Source organism: Python bivittatus, unplaced genomic scaffold (genome assembly GCF_059951505.1).
Source record: "Python bivittatus isolate LINGU-HERP-01145 unplaced genomic scaffold, Pbiv_v1 ctg000700_np1212, whole genome shotgun sequence".
NCBI classification, from domain to species: domain Eukaryota; kingdom Metazoa; phylum Chordata; class Lepidosauria; order Squamata; family Pythonidae; genus Python; species Python bivittatus.
In genome coordinates, this window is record NW_028277098.1 from 56,157,729 (window position 1) to 56,180,300 (window position 22,572).

The following is a 22,572-nucleotide window of genomic DNA, read 5'->3' on the forward strand; positions in this document are numbered from 1 at the left end:
TATCCTATGTGCCTAGTTTTACAATTACCGTGTTTGGACGTGTCTCATCCCTGTGAGGCTAGGGTTTTGCTTACTTGCTAGATAATGATGGATTTGAAGTTAAATTCTGGTGCTTGCTAAATATTGAAAACATGTAGCATATATGACTGGTGCTTAATAAGCCTTAAGTAAAAAAAAAAAAAAAAGCTGTAGAAAACCCTCAGGGTAACCAGATAGCCTAGAGAGTTGACCAGCGAATAACTCTTCAAAGGGAGGAACATTTTGTTACATTCTGTCTCCGTTACAGTAATGTATTTCTTTTGCATTGTGACTGTATAGCACATAGTTCTTGTGCCATCGTATGATAGATTATGAATGCAAGAATCGTATGTATGTGGGTAAATTGAATTACAATACAAGGCATTCTGATTGTCTTTTGTAATTAGGAAATACCCAGAAGGATTGCTTTTTTATTTTAGTGAAGTTGAATAAAACATATTGCTATAAGCAAAAGTCTAATCTTGAGTTCTGCAATCTGGACAGCGGCCAAGATCTCAGTAGACTATCCAGATATTATCTAGTGTGCTTGTTTGCCACTATGACTGTGGCTGAATTCAGGACACAAACAAGGATAGTGTACCAACAAGCTTATGAAAATTAAATCTGTTTCATTCCTTTAAAAAAAAACACATGCTGTTTCCCCTTTGCATAGAAGCATTATAATTTGGATTCCAATGACTTTTTTGGAACACTAAAGCAAGGGTTCTCACCAAACGGATCATGTATTTAAATGCATAATGTTGGCTCCTCCTTGCCCATAATTAAGAGAGTGGTCCACTTGAACCTGATTCCTTATTCCTTCCCACCTTAACCATAGTTATGTTGGTATTGATTTCAAAGTGAACTAAAGATCCCAGTTAACTAAGATTTAAAAATATTAAGATCTAGCTTAATAGGAACCCTGTTAAGCCTTAATTAACATTAATGTCAATGTCATTGTGAATTCATGACCATAATTCAGCTGCATAGAAGCACATAATCCACATAGGCTGCCACTTTCATATTGCTGGCTCTTGACATCTTGCACAAGCTCATAGTATTTTTTTGAAAGTCACTTATCTAGGATGACACTTCCTTGTTTGAAAGCAGTTTTAGATCTAATTAGCCAAGCAATTACATCATAGTAGTAAATGCAAGTTGCTGTATTTTGCTGCGCTGAATAATTAAGTAGTAGTAATGTATCTCCCACATACCCCAAAGCTGCAAAAGTTTTGAATTTTGGCATGCTGGGGTATGGGAGAAAATAAAACCCTGGCTAAGATAAATATAAGCAACACTGCTGGTTGTGTATGATTCCTAACAGGTTATACTACACTTAGGTACTGACTAACCACTGTGCCTGGGTTCTGCCTTATTTTGGTAGATGACAATTATTTTGTATCTGTGTATGGCTGTTCCTAAATGCAGTGTACAATTTAGTAAACTTTGTATGTGATTTGTTGGTTTTATTTGGAGACCAATTCTATATGGAACAATCTTTGCATTCTGAAATGTTTAAAATTCATTTTCAATAAATGTAGTTTTGCTATTTCTTGTGGTTTTCTGAATTTGAAAACATACTAAAGGTTGCTTCATTACAAATTTACAATCAGTATGTGACCAGATATATTTGTTAAACATATTTTTCAAATGCAGTTGATACACAATTTTATTCCAGTTACTAAATTTATATCCTTACAAAAATCAAGCAATTTAGGAAAGGGAGGCAGGAAGAAAAGGGATATATGGCATCAAGATGCTGATTATAGGAAGACTAAAATTGTCCATATAAGCCTTTTTTGTTACAATTGAGAGTGAGGGAGTTCATAGCTCGACATCATGCAAACCACCTTGGTTATAACCAAGTCTGATTCACATGTGATAGAACTGACCAGGCAGCATTTAGACCTTGTAACATCAATTGTGGATATATACTGTATCTTGTTCCTTTCGTGTGTACACCAAGGTGGGACCTATGAAGTGAGTATAGATATACATATATGCACTTTCTACTGCTCAGATGTTATATGGCTTAGAAGGCATCAAAAGAAAAGTCATAAGAAAATAGATTAAAAAGCACTTTAATAAAGTGTATGAAGAAGTATACAAAATAACTTTTACAAAAATTACTGAAACAGCATGATCTTGTAAATGGTAAGCTCTGAATCAACTTATAAATTAAATGACAATAATAAAAGAATAAGGCTGTGATTACTCCTGAACCAAAATTTTCCATTTGCCCAAATGCAATGGGAGGGGAAAATAAAAATCTGCATCAGATATGAAATACATATTTTACAGTAAATCTCTGTCTTCTGAACTGTATTGCCTCTAATGCTTACTCTTCAGGTGTGAGTGATTCTACAAGGAGTCCTTTGTGGAATGGGTAATGTTCAGTTCACTGGGATACAATAAGCCTGAAGTTCATACACCTGAATTTGTCATTGTTCTAATTTAAAAGTTACTTTCTATTTTATCGATCCAGTGGGTTAGATTCAGATTTGGAGTATACCCACTGAAATCAATATTTCATGGCTTTCCTATAATTGGGATGTTCCAACATCACAATCATGTGCTTATATCTGCTGCAGCAAATTTTATGTGCAGTTACATTTCTATAGATAGTGGACATAGTAATAGCACTCCAGTCTGAGACTCCACAATGCATCTGATTTCAGATATTTGCTGTTGGAAACAGTTGCATAGCTGGGACAAACAATCACTGTAAAATATATATTTAGGTCCAAGAAAGCTATGGTCTCCAGAAGTTGCTGAACTATGGTGCCCTGCGCCCTTTACCATCACCATGCCTTCTGGGACTGTTAAACACTGTAGTTAAGCAACATGTAAATGCCAGAGAGTACATTAGATATCTTAACAAAATGTACATTACTCTCAGAAAATGTATTTCAACAATGGGAAAAAATGTCAACCAATTTAGAAATTCCCAAAGCTTTCCCTTGATGGTTGGCCTGCAAGGAAATGTTTTACTTGTTTGTATGAGAACAAGCTGATCATACTGCTTATTCAAACTCAGTTTACAATGTGGTTTGCATAAACTAATTGTAATTTATGGCTGCATCACGAGGAAGACAGTTTATTCATTACTGGAGTCAACATGTCCATTTTTATTTTACACAGGTCAGACCCCATATTGACTATTGCATCCAGTTTTAGGTGCCACAGTTTAAAAATTATTTAGATAAACAGATTCGGGAAAGGGAAATGAGGATGATCAGGGGATTAGAAACTAGGTCTTATTACAAAGAAGATTTAGGAATTAGGAATGCTTAGCTTTCAAAAAGAAAACCTGGGCGTGGGGGGATTTGACAATATTCTTCAAATACTGTACCTGAAAGGCTGACCTACAGGAAAAGATCAAAACAGTTCCCCATCATTCCAGAGGGCAAGATACTCTATAATCATTTTAAATTATAGGGAGGCAGATTATAATTGAACATACAAGATTTTTTTCCTTAACATTAAGAGAACTTTGATATTTATCCATACAAGTGGGGATCTCCTCACTGGATGTATTCAAGTAGAAACTAGTAAGTCAGTTCAATCTTGGCAATATTTAATTACTATCCATATCAAAATAAAGTCTCTCAATTTTATTCTGAATTTTACCAAAGTTGAAGATAGCTGTGTTAGCTAATTTAATGTTTTCTTTGAATATGACAACTTCCAAGATTAAATACCTTTTTTGCTTCTTTCAAATTATCATTCTACTGGATAATTTGCTGATCATTATCTTAAAAAGGACTAAAGGAGCTGCAGAATCATTTGCCTCCCTGACAGGAAAAGTGGTAGGATCCCTGCAGAAGGATACGCAGAGGTTTTTCAGAACACCCCTGTATATGAATGTAACTTACTAGTTGGCTGTTGAGTTCCTATGCAGAACTCGTATGTCTTTTTCTGAAAGTCCCTGTGTGTGTGTGTGTGTGTGTGTGTGTGTGTGTGTTTTCACAAGATTTCAAAAGTGGTTTGCCATTGCCTGCTTCCTAGGGCTGAGAGTGAGCGACTCGCCCAACGTCACCTAATTGGCTTCATGCCTAAGGCAGGATTAGAATTCACAGTCTCCCAGCTTCTAACTTGATGCCTTAACCACTACACCAAACTGGCTCTTGACTAAATGTGTACAGAAATGGAATTAAATTTGCTTTATCCTAATTATTCTGCGGTGCAATAATATCAAAGTGTGTTCATCTATTTTGGCAGTGAACTCATCATAACATTTGTCAATATCTAGTGAATAAGGAAGGTTGAGTTTTCCACTCAGTTGTTGTTCTGAGATTGCATACGCTGATTGCCCAAAATATTGGATGGATGGATGGATGGATGGATGGATGGATGGATGGATGGATGGATGGATCTCTAGAGAGAGAAAAAGAGCGAGAGAGCAAGGGCCCTATTTAGGTGAGCACTGGATGCATCTGTTTTAAAAAGAAAAAACATTTCAATTGTTGTAAGCTCGTGTTGTATAACAACACAGGACTGCAAAGTCTCCTAAGGAAACAGCAAAATTCTAACCAAGTCTAGCAGTATTTAAGTCTAGCACAGCTCTTCTGGAGAACATACAGCTTGTTTTTTTTTACTCATAAGCCAACAGAATGCAGCAGTACCCTTGCTGTTTCTACTGATCTATGAGGTTTCTCTAACTGATCTATACATCTATATTTCTTAGTCTGCATTAAAGTGCTTGTAATAAAGCTTTGAAAATTTTATGGAAGCTTGTACAGAAGTTCCCACTCCATGAGTTCAAACCTTCTCATATGCAAATCAGAGATGCACGCAATTCTGTGAGCCAGTGTTTCACTCAGATGAAACAGCAATGTAAAGAGGTGGCTTGTGAAGTGCTGAAAGGAAGGAAAACAATTTTGGTCTACCCCAGGTGCATACCAGCTCACTAAAAATAGCCATAAAGTTAGAACCAAAATGATACTTTCTTGATTTTCAAGTTTACTGTCAGAAAGTGAAGTCTCATTTTCCCTGTGCCTTTTGAACAATAGAAATGTTGGTATGGTATGAGAGGCAATGCAAGGATTACAAGCTCTCTTCCATCCCTTTCCTCCTTCAGGGAGCCTCACTAGATCTTAATAAATGAAACCTTTCCATTCACAGAATGATATAAGTCTAATGGTCACAGCTGAACTATCTAAAGCCTGAATAATTTTAGATGCATCCTGATCTTCCTGCAGGACCATAATAACTCTAATGATTGGTGAATACAAATACCTGGATATCACAGCCACTTTTTTTTAACTAGGAAAGTCAGCTGACTGGAAGCTTATGCTGCAGTTGCTTAAGCCATGTGATTGTTATGGAAATAACAATGGTTAAAACAATGCCTCCAATTAGGAAGACAATCAGGAAACAAAAGGGATGTAATGGTCATAAACAGCCTAATGAATTTCACAACACTAAACATCAATTTTAATAATGTGATTTTATGTATCAAAATTAGAGCACCACAAAAAAACGGATGATGGTAGAGCGGACACTGGCATTTGGAGAGGCATCTTCATAAAACATTTCATATTAATTGCTGGACTTGGCAGAAAAGACAAATTAGGACTGGTATTTCTACACAGTGTTTGTGAATCAGGCAGAGTTTGGCATCTATATGGAGACCCACTTTGGAACCACTTAAAGCCAAGGTAGATATTTAGGCAGGAATCATCCCACTCAGTTCACAGGCTCTTGAGAGTAGTTCACTCAGCTTGTCGAAAATATTTTAAGAGATAAAAAGCCAGAACTAGCAGCCTTAAACACATTTTCCATACCTGGCCTGGGGCATGTGGCTACTTGCAAAGCATTCTGCTACTGTTTGGCTGCTACCAAGTAATGGCCATTCTCTCTTATGTGTCTTGGAAACATTCACTTTGTTGAGAATTGCCCACTTCGCTAAAGTATATGAGATAGGTGCAGTGGAATTGGTCCTCTTGCACTTATATAGAAGAGAGAACACTCCACTACTCCAGCTTCACTGAACATGCTTGGTACTTATTGGTTTAGTAGTCTCAGTGTGAGTGTCTACCCCATATAGACACCACTTATAATTGTGGTTCAGGGCACAATGATCAGGTGCTAGGGTAATGTTTTCTTTTGGCCATAACAACTGCATTCCCATCATCTCCAATTGGGCAACTGACACAAATTCAGAAGTCTCAGGTGGACAGTTCTTAGGGTGGAGAGGAGAATCTACTTGGACTGCTTGCACTTCAGGACTGGAAGAACAGTTCAGGATCCTTGCCATCTCACTCCCACAGGGACCATAAGTAAATTGTGCCTTGTTCCCAGTCCCAGTTGTAGTCCTGCTCTCCTTCCTCCAGCTCAAACTATTCAGCCATTAATAGGCCAAAGAGGATAACCTGATTCACTTTCACACTCATCTTAAAGACTTTATTTATACTAAGGAATTTTCCCATTCTCTGCCTTGCCTTTTACTCAGTTCCCAGGTCTTCTGGCTTTTCTTCACTTAAATCTAATCACAGCTAATATGCCCTGATGACATCTTTTTTCTGCTATGTCCCATGGTATGACCTTCATCTCAACCACAGTCCATGAACAAGTCAGGCCTAAGTCATCCTTAGATGTATCAGTGTGAAAGTAGCATCTTCTCCCCTACACAGCCCAAGTGCAGTCTCAATCTGTTAAGCCTTGTCACCCTGGAGTAAAGTCAGATGACTGGCTGTGACTTGAAATAGAGGCAACAGAGATAGGATAGGGAACATACTAAGAGTTTTCTACTGACTCAAGGATGGATGGGTAGAACTTCAACTCAGCAGTGAGGAAGTTTCATTTGATAAGCTGCCCCCTGGTATAATCACTTGCAGGAGACTGATACCTTCCTTTGTACTTTCAGGGATTCTGTAGCTCCCAGCTCTACTCTCACTGCAGCATATGCCTTGGACAAAGGCCATGGATGTCCTGTCCCGGTGCCTGGAGGCTATAAGGGTCTGGATAGAGTGCAATGGGCTTTGATTCAACCTAAGCAAGACTGAATGGCTTAGGTATTTGGGCCTTCTGGTGATACTGACGGTCCTGGATGGGATGGCACTGACCCAGACAGACCCAGCGTGCAATCTGGGATCCTCATGGACTCACAGCTCCTGCTAGAAGAGTAAGTGGCAGCCGTGGCTGGGAGGGCCTTTGGACACCTTTGGGTTGTGCACCAGTTGCACCTGTTCCTGGACCAAGAGGCTTTGCTCACAGTCACTCATGCCCTCGTGACCTCTCGTATGGATTACTGCAACATGGTGTACGTGGGCCTGCCCTTGAAGAACATTTGGAAGCTTCAACTGGTGCAGAATGCAGCTGCACAGGTAGTAAATAGTGTCTGATAGCTGACACATGTAACACCATTGCTACATGAGCTGCATTGACTGCCAATGTGCTTCTGGGTGCAATTCAAGATGCTGGTTGTCACCTTTAAAGCCCTTCATGGCTTGGGACCAGTTACCTAAGGGACCATCTTCTCCCAGTTGTTTCTACCTGTCCAATTCATCTGGCAGGTTGGGCACGTTATGAGTCCCGTCAGCCGAGGAATGTCAGCTGGCAGGGATTAGGAGATGTGCCTCCTCTGCTGTAGCCCCTGCCCTCTGGAACATTCTCCCTTCAGAGATCAGGATGACCTCAACCCTGTTGGGCCCATATCTTGGCTATATTAACATCTATGGCAATAGTTTTACTCAGCAACCATATATATTTATTTATATTGTTTTAATTGTTTTATGTTTTTATGATTGTACGCGGCCCAGAATCACTTGTTGAGATGGGCGGCTATAGAAATAAAATAAATAAAGGTATCATTCAGAAGCCTCTGCAACACTTTCTCACCTGCAATAAAAGCTAGTTCCTGTTTCCTGTTCCAAAACTGAGCACACCTCCAAAAGTAACCCATTCCTTGCAATAGCAGATGGAACACAACATTTTGGACTGTGGCTATCCATTCTTTTCTCTTTCAGTGATTCATCCCAAGTGGATTGGGGAATTCACAATTGTTCCCTATCCATCAATAGCTACTGTATCAGGGAAAGTACCTGCTCTCTTCTACTATGAATGCAAATGGTCCAACATTCTGTTCCAGAATGGGCATAGCCTTCACTAATCTGAGAGGTTCCTATATGCCAGCATTTCTCAAAGTGTGAGTCACAATCCCTAAGGGGGTCATGAAATAATATAGGGAAGGTTGTCTGGAATGCTTCCTTGTGCTCCTTTCTGAGCAGGCTTACCAGTCTGATACAAAAGTATTCGGAAACCTGCAGAGCCTCAAATGGGTGTTCTTTTTGTTTTAACATATTGCATTTCCCTTTCAATGGAGGAGCAATCATGCCTGGAGGACATAAAGCTTCCAGGCAAACCATCTCACCTGCTGAGAGTTACAACAAAGAGGAAGGGAGGAGGGAAGAGAAAGAATATGGGCTGTGACTATTATCTCAGGGGGTAGCACAGGGAGAATGCCAATGCCAAAAGCAAGTTACAGCCTGCTAGTGCTTTGCAATCTGCAGCACTTTAGGCTAACTTTTCTCCTTGCCTCCCACCCCCAACTTTAGTGGGATGAAAGCAGCTGTCATTCAAATGAAACCCAGATTTCAGGAATTATACAAAAGTAAGTAAGGTCATCCTTCTCACTAAAAATTGAAGCGTTTTATTTTACTGTTTTTGTTTTTGAGTATAAACTTTTTAAGTCTTATTGTTTTATTTGTTACATGAACTCCATTTTAAGAAGTAATTGGTATATTATTTATGGCCCAACCATAACCCCAATGAAGTGAGTTTTATTAATGGGGGAGGGGAATCACACAAATTCATTTTAGCATTTTTGTGGATTGTGGTGTACAAGTTTGAGAAGTCCTGCTATACATGACTTTCTGCTGATCCTGCTGATTATAAAGTTTCCTAACTGACGATTTCAAGGGCCATCCTCAGGCACCCTGATTGTCCCAAGGTGGCTGAGACAGCTATGAAACTTACCCCACCAAACACATGATCTTCGCCAAAAGACTGAGAAGTGATGGCACAAAACTTGACATTCTTGCTACTATCAAAGATCAATTTCCTCAGCCTTCCCAAGATGACAGATCTCATATGGAACAACCACAAAGTGCCTTCCATACTCAAGACTCATAGGATAGCTGCTACAATGCAGGATTTTCCACAAGAGACAGTCGCTTTCTTTAAAATGCTGTTGAATTCTTCCACAAGGAAGTTCTTTGCCCTCAAGGGATGCCGCTTTTCAGCCTTTGCTTTGAGGGGGATGTTCAGCCATCTTCATTCATCCAGTATGACTGCCTCAATGTTTGAGCCCGAGCTGATGCACTGTTTTTCCAAGTGGTACTTTCATTTATATTCCACTAGCTTACTTCCAGTAAGTAAACACTATTTAGCCATATGTGTAAAGTAGGACAGGTTCTTTACTTGTAACTAATTTGAGTGGTCCTCTGGGCATTCACAGAACCCAATTTCTCTCTTCAGGTGCTTACCTTGGTAGCTGCTTCTGATCTTCTCTTCTGAGCTGCTATGCCAATGTTGAGGTAGGAAACCAAAGAGAAAGGTGAGAAAAGGTACATGCACTGTAGGTGTGATATTTCCAGTATAAAAATCTACTTCAGCCAGGTCACGGGGGATGATGATAATGGTTGTAATACCACAATGGAATCCTTCATGAAGTGGTACTTTTTATAAGTGAGTCACTGTAGACAGTGTTAACAAAATCTTCAACAAATTTTGGTGTAGTATTCCTTCCAATTCAATGGATCCTCAAACAAATCAATGCATAGTTCTCACTCGAGGCACAAATGACCAGGCTCAAATTATCCTACTTCAGACACATTATGCGAAGACCTAGCTCTCTGGAAAAGACTCCAATGCCGGGAAAGGTGGAAGGAAAGAGAAGAAGAGGACGACCAGCAGCAAGGACTCAGTTACAGTGGCAATAAGTGCACAGTTGGGAGACTTAAAAGAACAAGTTACGGATAGATTGTCATGGAGAAAATCTATCTATGTGGTTGTTGGGAGTCGAAAATGACACAATAGCACATAATCACTCAATCAATCCTTTCAATTCAAGTCAGTTGAAAATATTTTTCCATTGTTTTACTTCCAATTCAATTATCTGGCCAGAGGAATAAATGTTAACTCAATTCTCAGGTTCCCGGTTTCCTAAGAGAATGCTTGGGAGCCCTCAGAAGCAAATTTGATAAAATTAGTCCTCTGGGCTTGAAGAGGCTATATTTAGAGAATATAGCAACTATGACAAGAAAATCCTGTTGTGAGCTGGGCATTTAGTCCCCACCCAAAAGCTCAACCAAGTCCATTTGAGAGCCATTTGTGCTGCTTAATTAATCTGGCAGATCATTAGCATCCATCTGAGAGTATGGTGCATTTAATCGATCAAGCTCATCTACCTGAGGAGGGTGATGCAGCATAATCTCTTGATCTTCTGCTATGTCTTCACCCACCATCACAAGGTTCGTTAGAGATTTGCTTCTGACACACTGGAAATCAACATGCCGACTTTTCCCTTCTTCCTTTTCCCAAGACATCTGGATGAATGGGCGTTGAACATAGTTATAGATAACTTCAGAGCGTCCTCCAGGCCTCTTTTTCACTTTTTCTTTACAAGTGGGATAACCTGAAACACAGTTATTCTGGTGTAATTATCCTCCCAAACCAACTCCAGTCCCTATGAGTAGCCTCATTACTTGTTCAAGTAATAAATATTTCTAAAAAGATAACACCTTCCTAAAAGGAGATCATTTGGCCTGGGAGATCTGATCCCAACACATCTTGAGGCAGAGGCTAGACTGAAAAAGTCGGATACAAAGAAGAGGCTTCCGCTGCACTGCAAATATAAATGGAACTGACTCATGTGTTCAGTACACAAAGGTGAACTGTTATGTCTAGCTTGGCCCTGAGTCTGGTTGCTGCTGCTAATTTCAGAAGGGAGGAGCAGACTTTAAATAACACCCACCCACCCCACACCTAAGGAGAACATCAGAAATAGGCAAAGCTCAGGAAAGTTAATCATAAGGGGTTCTCAGGAAATCACCGGGTGGGTCATTCCAAGGACCTGGACAAAATTTATAATTTAAGGAATCAGGAAAACTACATAAGGTTGACTAATAAAATCAGTAACTGGATATTTCAAAAAGGAAATTGCAGCTACTTTCCTTTTTAAAAGCTTGTATTACTTAGGAAACACTGTACATACCTTCAATGCCAATTCTTATATTTTTGAGGCCACGTTCTTTCAAAACTGTTTTTGCAACATCCCGATTCTCAATGTACTTGAAGAATCTGTAGAGCTTAGAACTATGTAGAACTTGGAGGTGAGGGGAAAAAAGCCAAACTAATTAATGAATATGACTATAGAAGCCTTGCTGAGACATGCAATAATTGGGCAATTTTTTTAAAAAAAAGAAAAATAATTCAGCTGAAAATAGAGGGGATTTCCACAGACCTATACTAGCCTGCAAGGGAGACTGGAGTTTCATAATGTCAAGAGTCCCAACTCAGATACAATTTTTATTTCTTCCCTTCCTTTTATTTCTGCAAAAGGAGAAATTTTTACTTCTTTCCCTTAAATTAGGATGTTCCTGCTTTTCTCAGAAAGTTCTTGCTGTGGTTTGGCAGCCACGGTGTGATTTATTTTTCCACTGGAGCAAATTCTTGCCTCAACCTGCCTCTGTCTCTGCCAACCAATCCTGCAGCCCCGATGAAGTGTCTCTCTCATGCCTTCTCCATCCCGTTGATTCTGCATCTTGTTCGTGGAGCTTCTCATATCCTTTTGTTTGTGAATGTGTTGCTTAGAACAGGGTTCCTCAACCTCAGCAACTTTAAGATGGGTGGACTTCAACTCCCAGAATTCCCCAGCCAGCATGGGTTAGGGTTAGGGTTAGGCTGGCTGGGGAATTCTGGGAGTTGAAGTCCACCCATCTTAAAGTTGCTGAGGTTGAGGAACCCTGGCTTAGAACATATCTTTCTTTAATCCCCCCAAAGAGGTTTAGCAGAGTCACTTTTTTGTGAGATGGGCAGTATCTAAATTTGAAATATAAATAAATAAATAATTAATTAAATGAATAAATAAATAAATTTTGTTTGTGAGGTTTCCAATGTTCTTCAGAACCTCTCTTCCTTCACTCCCCATCCACCATTCAATGGTGTAGTAACTTTCTCCAAGGTCACATCTGGAAAGGCATCTGAAACAGAAATGCTGGCCTGCCACCACCATATCTCTGCCACCCTACTGTTCAATTTGGAATGCAATGTAGACATGGCACCATACTCACTAAAAGCTTGTGAGAAGCTTTTCAGTGCATTGATTTACATATTCATATTTCTTCATTGCTCTGCTCAGATATGGTTCGATGAAATGTTAGGAATGTTTTTGGAAATCACCAGACAAATGTACTAAACTGGAGGGAGGGGGAAGGGAAATGTAAGCAATTTATTTCATTTAAGTAGAGAGAGGAGAAGGGATCTTTGCTAAATCATGATGGACAGAAGCTCTGAAGGGGAGACAGTCAGCTATTGCTCTATATTTAGGAAGCACAGGATAAAGGGAGATCAATAACTGACTCATTGACTAGCATTTTTTGCTAGACGCTCTAGACTCGCAGAAGTCTATATCAATCTGCTTGCAAATTAAAAATATCTTTTAAAAAACAAAGACAATGTAGAAGAAAACTAACTTCCATTTTAACTGGGTTGTAAAAGCTTGGAAAATGAAAGGTTGATGCTCTGAAAGGGCCCAGAAAACACCTTGGAAAACTAGGAAATTATGAAGAAAACTTACATAATTCAAAGGCCAGAAATGCCTTTGATAATGACATATCCCAGAAAAATATAACAGTGCATGAAAAATGGAGTGGGTGAGTTGAAGAAGTCTGTTGGATTGTGTAGCTCCTCCCAGGCACAAGAGCCGGCTGTGTGAATCACAGGGGCACTGGAGGGAGGGAACTGTATGACTGTATGACTTGTCATTAGTGACGTCATGCATTTCATATCTAGATCACTTTCACAATCACACAATCACAAGCATTCAAAATACCAGTGCATAAACCTCAGGAAGCACTGCATTTTCCTCATGGAAAAATACTGAAACAATTAAATGAAACAATGCAACATTCCTGCTGCAACAAGGAAGTGATCTATCTCCCAAGCAATTAATGAACTAAAATTATACATTTGTTGCAAGAATAAATTATATTATATAATTTATAAGTAGATAAGGCCTTAAGCATACAATTTTACACTCAACAATGCAGTGTATGTCCCAATCAATATGTCTTTTATATTCTTAACTGTATATTGGGATGCAAAGATCCTTGGAAATTGATATTTGCACAAGATACTAATAGAGATCTTCTTTATAAAAGTGCAAGATTATTTTTACTTTAAAAGTATTTTTCTGTAACATTTAAAAAATACTTACTTTGTGAATATTCTTCCCCCATTGGGGGTGGATAGTCTTCATCCCAGTCCACTATGTCTTCATCTGTTAATACGACAATATGACATTCACGCTCTCCTTTCTTAGCACTCCCAACCATTATTGGCAGGATTAGCTCTTCCAGATAGCTATCAAACTGCCTGTGAGCCCCATCATTGGACAGTTCATGCAATAATGCACCTAAGGAAATAAACAATATATGGCTCTCCTAAATATGGTTGGATGCTACAGATCTAACTCTATCAGTCTCATATCATCTCAACAGCAGGATCTGGCACAAAATATAAAGGCATGTAAACATATAGAGAATTGACACATTTCTCCTTTAAGTGAGTGTTCCTTAGTCTAAATCTCTCCAAAAGGTGCTGGGCTTCAACTCTCAAAATACTAGGCAGCCCCATGATGGCTGTAAGATTCTAGAACTGAAGAACAGCACATCTGGAGGGCACCTGTTTCGGGAAGGCTGCTATAAGTACTGTTCTACTCACTTAAATCCTGACACCTGATTGTGTTGAAATCAAAATTGATGCAAAGATAGTCACAAGTGTCTCTGAGATCAGGAATAGAAATTCCATCAGGACAATGAATGATTCCAGTTTTGTAATAATCCTGAAAAGTCAAGTGATAAAATATTAGTAGTAGTAGTAAGCTTCTCCATCAAAAACATTCAAAATAGCATGCATAGGAAATCTATCATCTAGTAATGTTGTTACTAAATGTTTAGGCATACTGTTATACTGTACTAATAGTTTGCACACTGTTATACTGTACTAATAGTTTGCACATAATTACAAATTGTTCTATATTATTTTTAAAAGCTGACCATTAATAGAGTAATATTCTTCCTTCCTACATGAATAAGGAACAGAGAATAAATCATATGATAAAAGCGTGATATAAATCAACCATCTCATCTTGGTGTCTGCTAGATGAGTTGAATTCAACTTCCAGAATTCCAAGTCTTTTCCCATGTAGATTTGGGATTCAAAGCCCAACCTATCTTAGAGAGCAATTCATTTAAACTGGTGTAGGGGCTAAAGTGCTGGACTAGCAGCAGGGAGATCCAGGTTCAGGTGGGTGACTTTGGACCAGTCACTCTCTCTCAGCCTAACCTACCTCACAGGGTTGCTGTTGTGGGGATAAAAATGAACCAAGATCCCCATGTAAGCCATCTGAGCAATTGGAAGGAAGATGGGATATACATTTAACAAATAAATAGTGTGACTACCTTAAAAGAACAAAATGGGGAAAAACAAGAAAAATCTGAAGTCTACAAACAGAATAGAAAAAACTTATCAAGAAATTCAGAATTCCCTTGAAGTTGAAGGCAAGAATAGGAACGTTACGAACAGGAAGAACAGCCCTGCTTCTAAAACATCATGGAATTCCTCACCAGCACAATCCGGAAAACAGCAGAACTGATGCCTTCTGCAATTTCATATTCACCCTTCTCATTTGGACGAGTAAAGTTATATTCTCGTCCTGGTCCAAACATTCTGAAAAGCAGAAAGAAATCAAGGTAGGTAGATCAGATTAAGACCATTTAAGCAAAGAATAATTTCTATAACAGCAAATTGTTATTTGGGACTATCATGAGAACCATTCAGGTTTTAAAAAGTTTTCACTTTTTGAAGCCTAGAAAGTTGGTTGAATTGCTAATGTGGAATAGAAACCTCGATCTAATCACTAGATATAACTTTACACATACAATTCAGACGCATGCTTAGCCTGGCCAATCTCTGAGACAGCTTCTGGAATTCTTTCCAACTTGGAGTCACTTACCTTCCCAGCATTGTATCAGGATGGGCTGTGAAAATTTGTGGATTTACAATGAATCTTGTTCCATCTACCACAAGAGTCACTTTCTCTGGTGCTTGGACTTGTGGACTGTTGCTCAAGTTGTTAGTACTGTTTCCAAACTGTTCTTGTGTAGTGTAGTAGCCTTGACTTCGTTTACCCCCTGCTGGGAAGAAAATAATACTGGCATCTTCAGACATTAGAACACAGAGAACTTGCTGGATGAAAAGCAGATCTGAGCAGCATCTGAGTAACTGGCATCAATCATTAGATTTAAAAACTTCACTTGTAACTCAAAATGAATTTAGTTTCAAATACACAAATGCTCCAATGTCAAAAGAAAAGGCATAACGGGTTTAGAATATATATAGACAGACTCATCTAGCTGAATCCATAAAAAAAATGCACAATTATTCCATCCTTCCTTCTTGTAGCAGGAAGAAGTGGTAAGAAAATACAGGAAGGGTCCAGATGGAAATTGTCATTGGCTTGATCCCTAGTAAAGGTCCATGTCTGAGGCAGGGTGACTACATAATAAAAATACTGTATGGAAGGATCCTTAGCAGTTTGATCACATAGAGGACTGATCCAAACTCTGTATGCAATTGTTGATAATGCATTCATGTGTCTATGTGTGTGAGTTTTCACACAGCTGGTATGAATTTATCTAGGGATAGAATTGCGGTGCCTTTGTTTTGATACTTGGTTCATTCCACTTGATTATAATTGATTTATTTAGGTTTTTATGCTATCAACAAGAGACAAATATAACCTAATGGGCTACGCACACCACAGTGCATCTTATTCACAGTATGGTAGCAATTGCCTTAACGCGTTCCATGGAAATGCAGCTATTAAGTAGCTTGATCCCAAAGAGATACACAAGACCATGTTTGGTGGTACATTTTAAAATAAAGAAACTGTTTTTGTCCTTACCATGATTTCTGCACAAAGGAAACATGTTAATGCTGTGACTGCCCTGTTTCACACTGCCTTTGTCCTGATCATGGGTTGAAGAAGCTAAGTTCTCAAGCTCTTGATTGCTCAATCTCTCCATTCCAGTGGCATGATTAATATTCGTCTAGAGACATCCGTATTGCAAACTGACTGCTTAACTGGAAAAGTAGTCCAACAAAAAAGAGAAAAGGGATTTACATCGAGATAAAACCTCTCAGTCTATTCTTTCCCCAAATCAAGAGTAAGGAACATGCAGATGCCAGGGCCACAGGCAGCCCTTGAAGGCCCCTCTGCCTGCTTTCCCACTACTTCAGAGGTGGAAAATACAGGAAAACTGTAGTATAAGCCCGAGAATAGCCATATCACCCTTAAAAACAAAGACAAAGCCCAAAACTCTCTAACCATATGTGTGATATATTCCTACTCACATCAAAGCCATATGATAGGGATGGGAAATAGCTCAGTTGCTGAAATTCTTGTACCCCATCCCTTTCTTCTCAAGAAACCTCACTAAAAATACTCTGCAAATTGCGCTTGGAAAAGAACTTGTGGTTTAGGCAAAGGCCAAGAACCTGACAGGTTCCATAAACAGATGTTTGCAGAGCCGGACTTCCTTCATGTTCCCTCAAGGTCAAGCTAACTCCACCCCAATTTCCTCATGGTCTGTCCTCTGCAATTTCATCATCCTGGGAGTATTTTAGGGCATTCGTCAGCTGTAAAGGGAACTTTGAGACAGCATTATCAATAAAAGACACTGTGCAATGATTCTGTCTTTTCCTCTTACTGGATCTTCTCCCAAACAAGCCAGGCCAGAGCAAAAGGGTGGGAAACCAATTCCATTTTTATGCTATCCAAGGCAGTTATTATGCTTACATAAAGGCTGACATTGTTTTTGCTTCTCTTATAGGGGCCCATTAGGAAAAATGAAGAGGAGGGGTGACGGTATTGCATATATCCCTACAGTTGGGACCTATCTCTGGTAAAGACAGCTGGCAGAGGGGCACAGTACCAAGCCCCACCACTTTCCAAGGAGGACCTCCATATCTTACCAGAAAGGCTTGAAGGATGGTGGGGGTCCTCTGGTAATTGGCTTTTTAAAATGTTTTCTACCTATCTGCAGAAAAAAAGAAAAGATGAAATGGAGAAGGAAAAAAAAAAAAAGGAAAGCCCACCAAAGGATACATCTCTTATGTACGAAAAAAACGGTCCTAGATATATACAGATGTCAAATTATACAATTAAATTATTAACATTTAAGGACAATAAGGACAAAAATAAAGCATTAATTTCTCACTCTGAAAGAGTGTTAGCGCTACAGGCTCTTTGGAAGTGGGCCTTCTTTGTGCTGCCCTATGAAACAGCATCCGCCACCCACAGCGTGACTAGCCAGGCTTCAATCTTTTGCAATTCAAGAAAGCCATCTAGAGCTGGTCCTTCCAAGAAGACCCCTCTGCAGATTGGGACTGCTTATATTGGAAAAACGTTTTCTTGGTACATTAAGATTTTTTTATTATGCATAACAGTGGCTTGTGTGTATTGTTTTAACCCTGGTTATGGAGATGGAGTGTATGTTGCTTAGAGTTAGATGTGATTGAAGCAATGAGCCTGAGTAATAAACACAGTAGATAAAACTTGTATATGGAGTCCTTCCAGTGATATAAAGCTCATCTAAATATAGAAAGAGAGGTAAGCAACTCAGACCAATGTATAATTGATGGATAATGCCTGCTCTTCTAGCCTTCTAGCATTACTCACTCTGCAACCCCAGAAGATTATTTTCTTTGTTCTCCTGTTGTTTTCCATACTGTTGATATATAATTAAAAGAATGAGACCTACAAAACCAGCAACTCTTCCAGAACAACATTAATATTTAAATGTTGTGTTATTAGAAACAGCAACAGAGTTGGATAGGTGAGTCTCCCTTAAAAAACTTCTGAAGAAAAATTACTTTGCTTCAAATAACTTGTACTATACACAACAAACATATTTCCAGACATTTAATGCTTTTTTTATATTTATTTGGAAACAAGAAGATTTGAGGAAAACTCATTTTTACCTAGGAAGTTTTAACAGTCAGAGTGGGAAATATTTAACTTCCTCTGTTTCAGATTAATGAATGAATGGCAAGTTTCGACTATTGGTAATCCTTATAACTTGGAAAATGTGATGTTTCCCCTTCTGCTACATTCATTTATTAGGGAGGTGTGGCATGCAGCTGCTATCTGATCATTAAAGTCACACTAGATTAACGTACAGGGAGTCCAAATTCCAAAATAGCAAGACAATGCTTTTATTTGAGAACTTAGGTGGGCTATGAAGTGTGCATCGTAGGTCTATTAAACAGAACAGGTGATAAATTGTTGTCATTTGTAATGTAAATATCACTGCAGAGTGGCAATATTCTCAGTCAAATTAACATGTGATATTTAAGCGTGAGTTGGCAGCTCTAAGCATGAGTTGGCAGCTCTAAGCACTTCAGAATCCTCTCTAGTGCTAGAAGGTCTTTTACAAATGTTCTTTACAAATGTATATAACAGCAATTTATAAACCCTCTTTGGAATATGCAAAATCAGATGCTCAATAATTTAAGGAGTCATGGAAAAAGAAATAGGAATGTCCAGTACATGAACATCAATAGAAGAATATCTTGGCACTTATTTATCATTCATTGGGTCAGCCAGTTTGGTCTAGTGGTGAAGGCGCCAGGCTAGAAACCAGGAGACTGTAACTTCTAGTCCCGCCTTAGGCATGAAAGCCGGTTGGGCGACTTTGGGCCAGTCTCTCTCTCTCAGCCCAACTCACCTCACAGGGTTGTTGTTGTGGGGAAAATAGGAGGAGGAAGGACTATTAGGTATGTTCGCCACCTTGAGTTATTTACATAAATAATTATGTATTTATGTACATACTAAAAAAAAATCTAAAAAAATCTAAATTATACACACTACAACTACTTCACTAGCACTGATTCATGTGTTGTGGTGATGTGCGATGCTGCATTCCCTTTTGGACAGAACATATTTTCTTATGTCCTTAGTAGGACAAGATCAGCTCAAACCATTTAATTCTATGATTTTATGAGAACAGCCACAACAGATGGCTCTCTGGCCTCTGCTTGAGCACATAAAGGGAACCCCATCTTTGTATTTTAACCACACAAAACCCCAAAAAACCAAACATTTATTTCCCACTCCAGTTCTATTAAAACGTCATATGGCAGTGTTCTGTCATTTTGTGGGGTAATAAGTAGGTGTCACAAAGTGTAATACTAGGCTTGTACTCTTCAAATTTTTAATTACTGACTTGGATAAAAAAAAAGGATGGAAGATTGTTTTAGGAAAAAATGCAACATTCTTGTCCTCATCAATACAGAAGACATTAAGGATTGAATCCTTCAATCTATCTATTAATTCAGCACTTCAGGCACAGCCCTTTCTGGTGACAGAAAGCAGATAAATGTACATCATCTTTTTAGTGTTTGTTGCCTCCAAATGTCCTGAATTTTCTCTCTGAAATCTGATTTATCTGCATTACTTCTCAGATTTCACTGCACCAAAATATTTGGGCATATGGCATACTCAGTATATCACAACACAGCAGATTTTGCTACTATTCCTTGTTCTGCATTGTCGATTTTTTTTAAAAAACAGGCTACTCCAGCTTTTTAAAATGTTTTTATCTTTCGTCAGGCCCTCCATCAGCTAACGTATGTTCACATAACATAAGACACATATTTTAAAATATTCCCGCGATTATGTCCTTAATGCAAATTAATGATTAAAAATGTGTTGAGAAGCCTCAGCCTCAACTACAATTATATTTGTTCACTACTTAAAAAAAAACAACCCAATATTCAAAGCAGCTTTCCTGAGTGTTGAGTGACAGGCCAAGCTGACAGATAAATTGCCCTAAAAAAACGAATCGATCGCACAGCCCGAACATGGTATTTTTTACTGCATCTCGGGATTAGGTGAGAGTAAACCTCTGTACTTATGTAGACAAAAATTAAAAGAAAAACAGCGGCACCAATAAAGCTACAATCTGCAATACCATTAACCTGGGGACCGGCTTTCTTTCTTCATGGAGGAGCATCGCCCTGGAAGAAGGGATGCTATTGCTGAGCCCCACATCTCCCCGACCCCGGGATCTTTCCAGGAAGGATCACAAGGAAACGTCCTCAAGCCCCCTGCTCCTCCTGAAGGCCCGCTGCGCGAAACCTGCAAGGGAACCCTTCCAACGCAAAACCATGAGTTTTTTTCCCTCATAAAGATGTTTTCCCCCCTCATGGCCGGTTTTAACCGTACTGGGAAGATTTCTAAATACGGGTGTTTAGCCTTTCCGCTGATACTTTTTCCATGTCTCCATGACGTAACGTAATCGACTTACTGTTTCCTTCAGGCCGTCATCCGATACATGCGTGGGAAACTTTGGTCTGATCAACGTTACATTCTACTCTGGACTCAGGTTCATACAGGAAAATGTAGAGGGCAAATTAATCTCATCTACTTACCTGCATTCCTTTAAGGATCCCAGCTAATGAATCAGCGCTGCAGCCTTAAAATCTACTTTTAAGGACGACGATGTGGATAAATCCAAGCGGCAGAAGAGCTGGAATTTAAAGCGTTTGTGCTGTAGTAGCAATCCCCACCCCTTCTAAACCCAAAGGATTATTCATGAGCATTATTTCAAATTAAGAGTCCCTGCCCAGCGTATATGAAAACAAGAGGGAACACGCTTATACTGTACAGCAGGATTCCTCAACCTTGGCAACTTTAAGACGGGTGGACTTCAACTCCCAGAATTCCCCCAGCCAGCAAGGTGGGAGTTGAAGTCCACCCGTCTTAAAGTTGCCAAGGTTGAGGAACTCTGCTGTACAATACTCAGCACCTTTGATCTTCTGGGAATACTGCCGTAGGAAGACTATGAGCTCAAACTGCATGCCTTAAAAAATGGCTACAACCACACTTTTATTCCCCATCTTATATTGCTCTATTAACCCTTTACTGCCAGTGTACTTAAATTCCAAATCCCTAATTGAGGAGTTCCTAAACCTTTTGCCATCACACCTCCCTTTAGTATAATCTTAATGTATACAGCTTCCCTAAAACATCCAAACACCAACATGAACACAAACGAACAATGAAAACCATACAATGAAAGTTTGGGAAAGGTGGTTTTATTATAACAATATACAACTAAAAGGTTCTTCACATTTTCCCTAGACTCTGTCTGCACCTCCCCAAGGGAGGAACACCTCACCGCTTGGCAACCCTGCCCTAATGGAACCACATTGTCTCTTAAACAGACACATAGTCAATATAATAAAAAGGAGTTTCAGAAAGGAAAAGAAAATCAAACATTCAAATAAAGAAGGTATATTCAGGTGAAGAATGCTTGCTAATGTGATGACACCACAGAAGTTCTGTCCTCGTGTTGCTTTTTGGAATTACAGTAATCCCCTTGACGATGCCCACAGAACATACTTATATAATAAATACCACATGCAGCCTTTTAATTCAAGATCAACTAACTAGGAATAACTGCTACCACCTTCCCAAGCTCTGTAGCCACAATTGCGAATACAGATGGGAATGATGTGATGAGAATATATATTGAAGCATCCAGCAGCAACAAACTCATTCTTAACTTCCCTGCAGATGTTTCTTGCAATAGAAATAGTTCCATTATGGAAATTATGTATAAGATAGACCTCCAGTACCTCTCTCACTCTGCATATGAGCTGCAGGTGTCTGCCACAGAATCAGAATTAGAAGTGGCTGCTTGGGTTATGGAATCCACCTCCTGCAATAAAAATTAAAGCAGTGACATATCCAGGGAAAGGAAACCTGCCACAGCTTGATCATTTCATGATCTGCTTTAGACCAGTCTTTTTCAACCTTGGCGACTTTTCAGATGTGTGGACTTCAACTCCCAGAATTCCTCAGCCAGCATGACACTTGCAGGAGGTGGTTGACACATGCTGGCTGGGGGATTCTGGGAGTTGGAGTCCACACATCTGAAAAGTCGCCAAGGTTGAGAAACACTGGTCTAAGAGCTTAAAGGATGGTAGACTGTGTATGTCATTCGGAGGGAACACAAAGATATTTAGTGCTTCTGTGAAATAATGAAAGTAAGAGCTGGATAAACCTCCATAGGAAGAAAATTGACCTTTCAAGTGTGCAGAGATCTCAAGCTTTAAACGTGAACAGCATTCATTTGAAGGATAATAAGAAAGAGACCGGAAAGTCTCTGAAACTGCAGAAGCACATACAAAAGGTCATGATAACATGCCTGCCATCTTGCAAATGTTGACATATCCCCATGAACACCACTGAACATAGAT

General features: G+C 39.2%; 1 protein-coding gene across 4 annotated transcripts; it reads right to left on the reverse strand.

The window, feature by feature from the left end:
- Positions 1-2,083: 2,083 nt before the first annotated feature.
- KCTD20 (potassium channel tetramerization domain containing 20) lies at positions 2,084-20,896 on the reverse strand. 4 transcript variants are annotated; one of them, XM_088154318.1, is made up of 10 exons: positions 20,740-20,896; positions 17,281-17,345; positions 16,211-16,389; positions 15,260-15,437; positions 14,871-14,973; positions 13,966-14,086; positions 13,460-13,657; positions 11,237-11,347; positions 10,431-10,657; positions 2,084-4,877 (listed from the first exon to the last, which is right to left on the reverse strand). In XM_088154318.1, the coding sequence occupies exons 3-10, from the start codon at positions 16,329-16,331 to the stop codon at positions 4,743-4,745; spliced, it is 1,194 nt and encodes a 397-aa protein (XP_088010444.1). In that variant the 5' UTR covers positions 16,332-16,389; positions 17,281-17,345; positions 20,740-20,896; the 3' UTR covers positions 2,084-4,742. The 4 variants fall into 4 exon arrangements, 3 of the variants coding, with proteins under 3 accessions (XP_088010444.1, XP_088010443.1, XP_007423056.1); XM_088154317.1 differs by having other exon boundaries at positions 15,260-15,440; positions 20,740-20,894; XR_015798572.1 differs by having other exon boundaries at positions 4,778-4,877; positions 8,998-10,657; positions 15,260-15,440; positions 20,740-20,894.
- Between the last annotated feature and the right edge of the window lie 1,676 nt (positions 20,897-22,572).

What these genes read in the sequence shown, in the direction of transcription:
- KCTD20 (XM_088154317.1), bottom strand. Translation starts at nt 16,331, where the DNA reads ATGGAGAGATTGAGCAATCAAGAGCTTGAGAACTTAGCTTCTTCAACC. An exon ending in TCCTTTGTGCAGAAATCATG is followed by an intron (nt 15,441 to 16,210) that starts GTAAGGACAAAA and finishes TTTTCTTCCCAG; the next exon opens with CAGGGGGTAAACGAAGTCAA. An exon ending in CTGTTTTCCGGATTGTGCTG is followed by an intron (nt 14,087 to 14,870) that starts GTGAGGAATTCC and finishes TTGACTTTTCAG; the next exon opens with GATTATTACAAAACTGGAAT.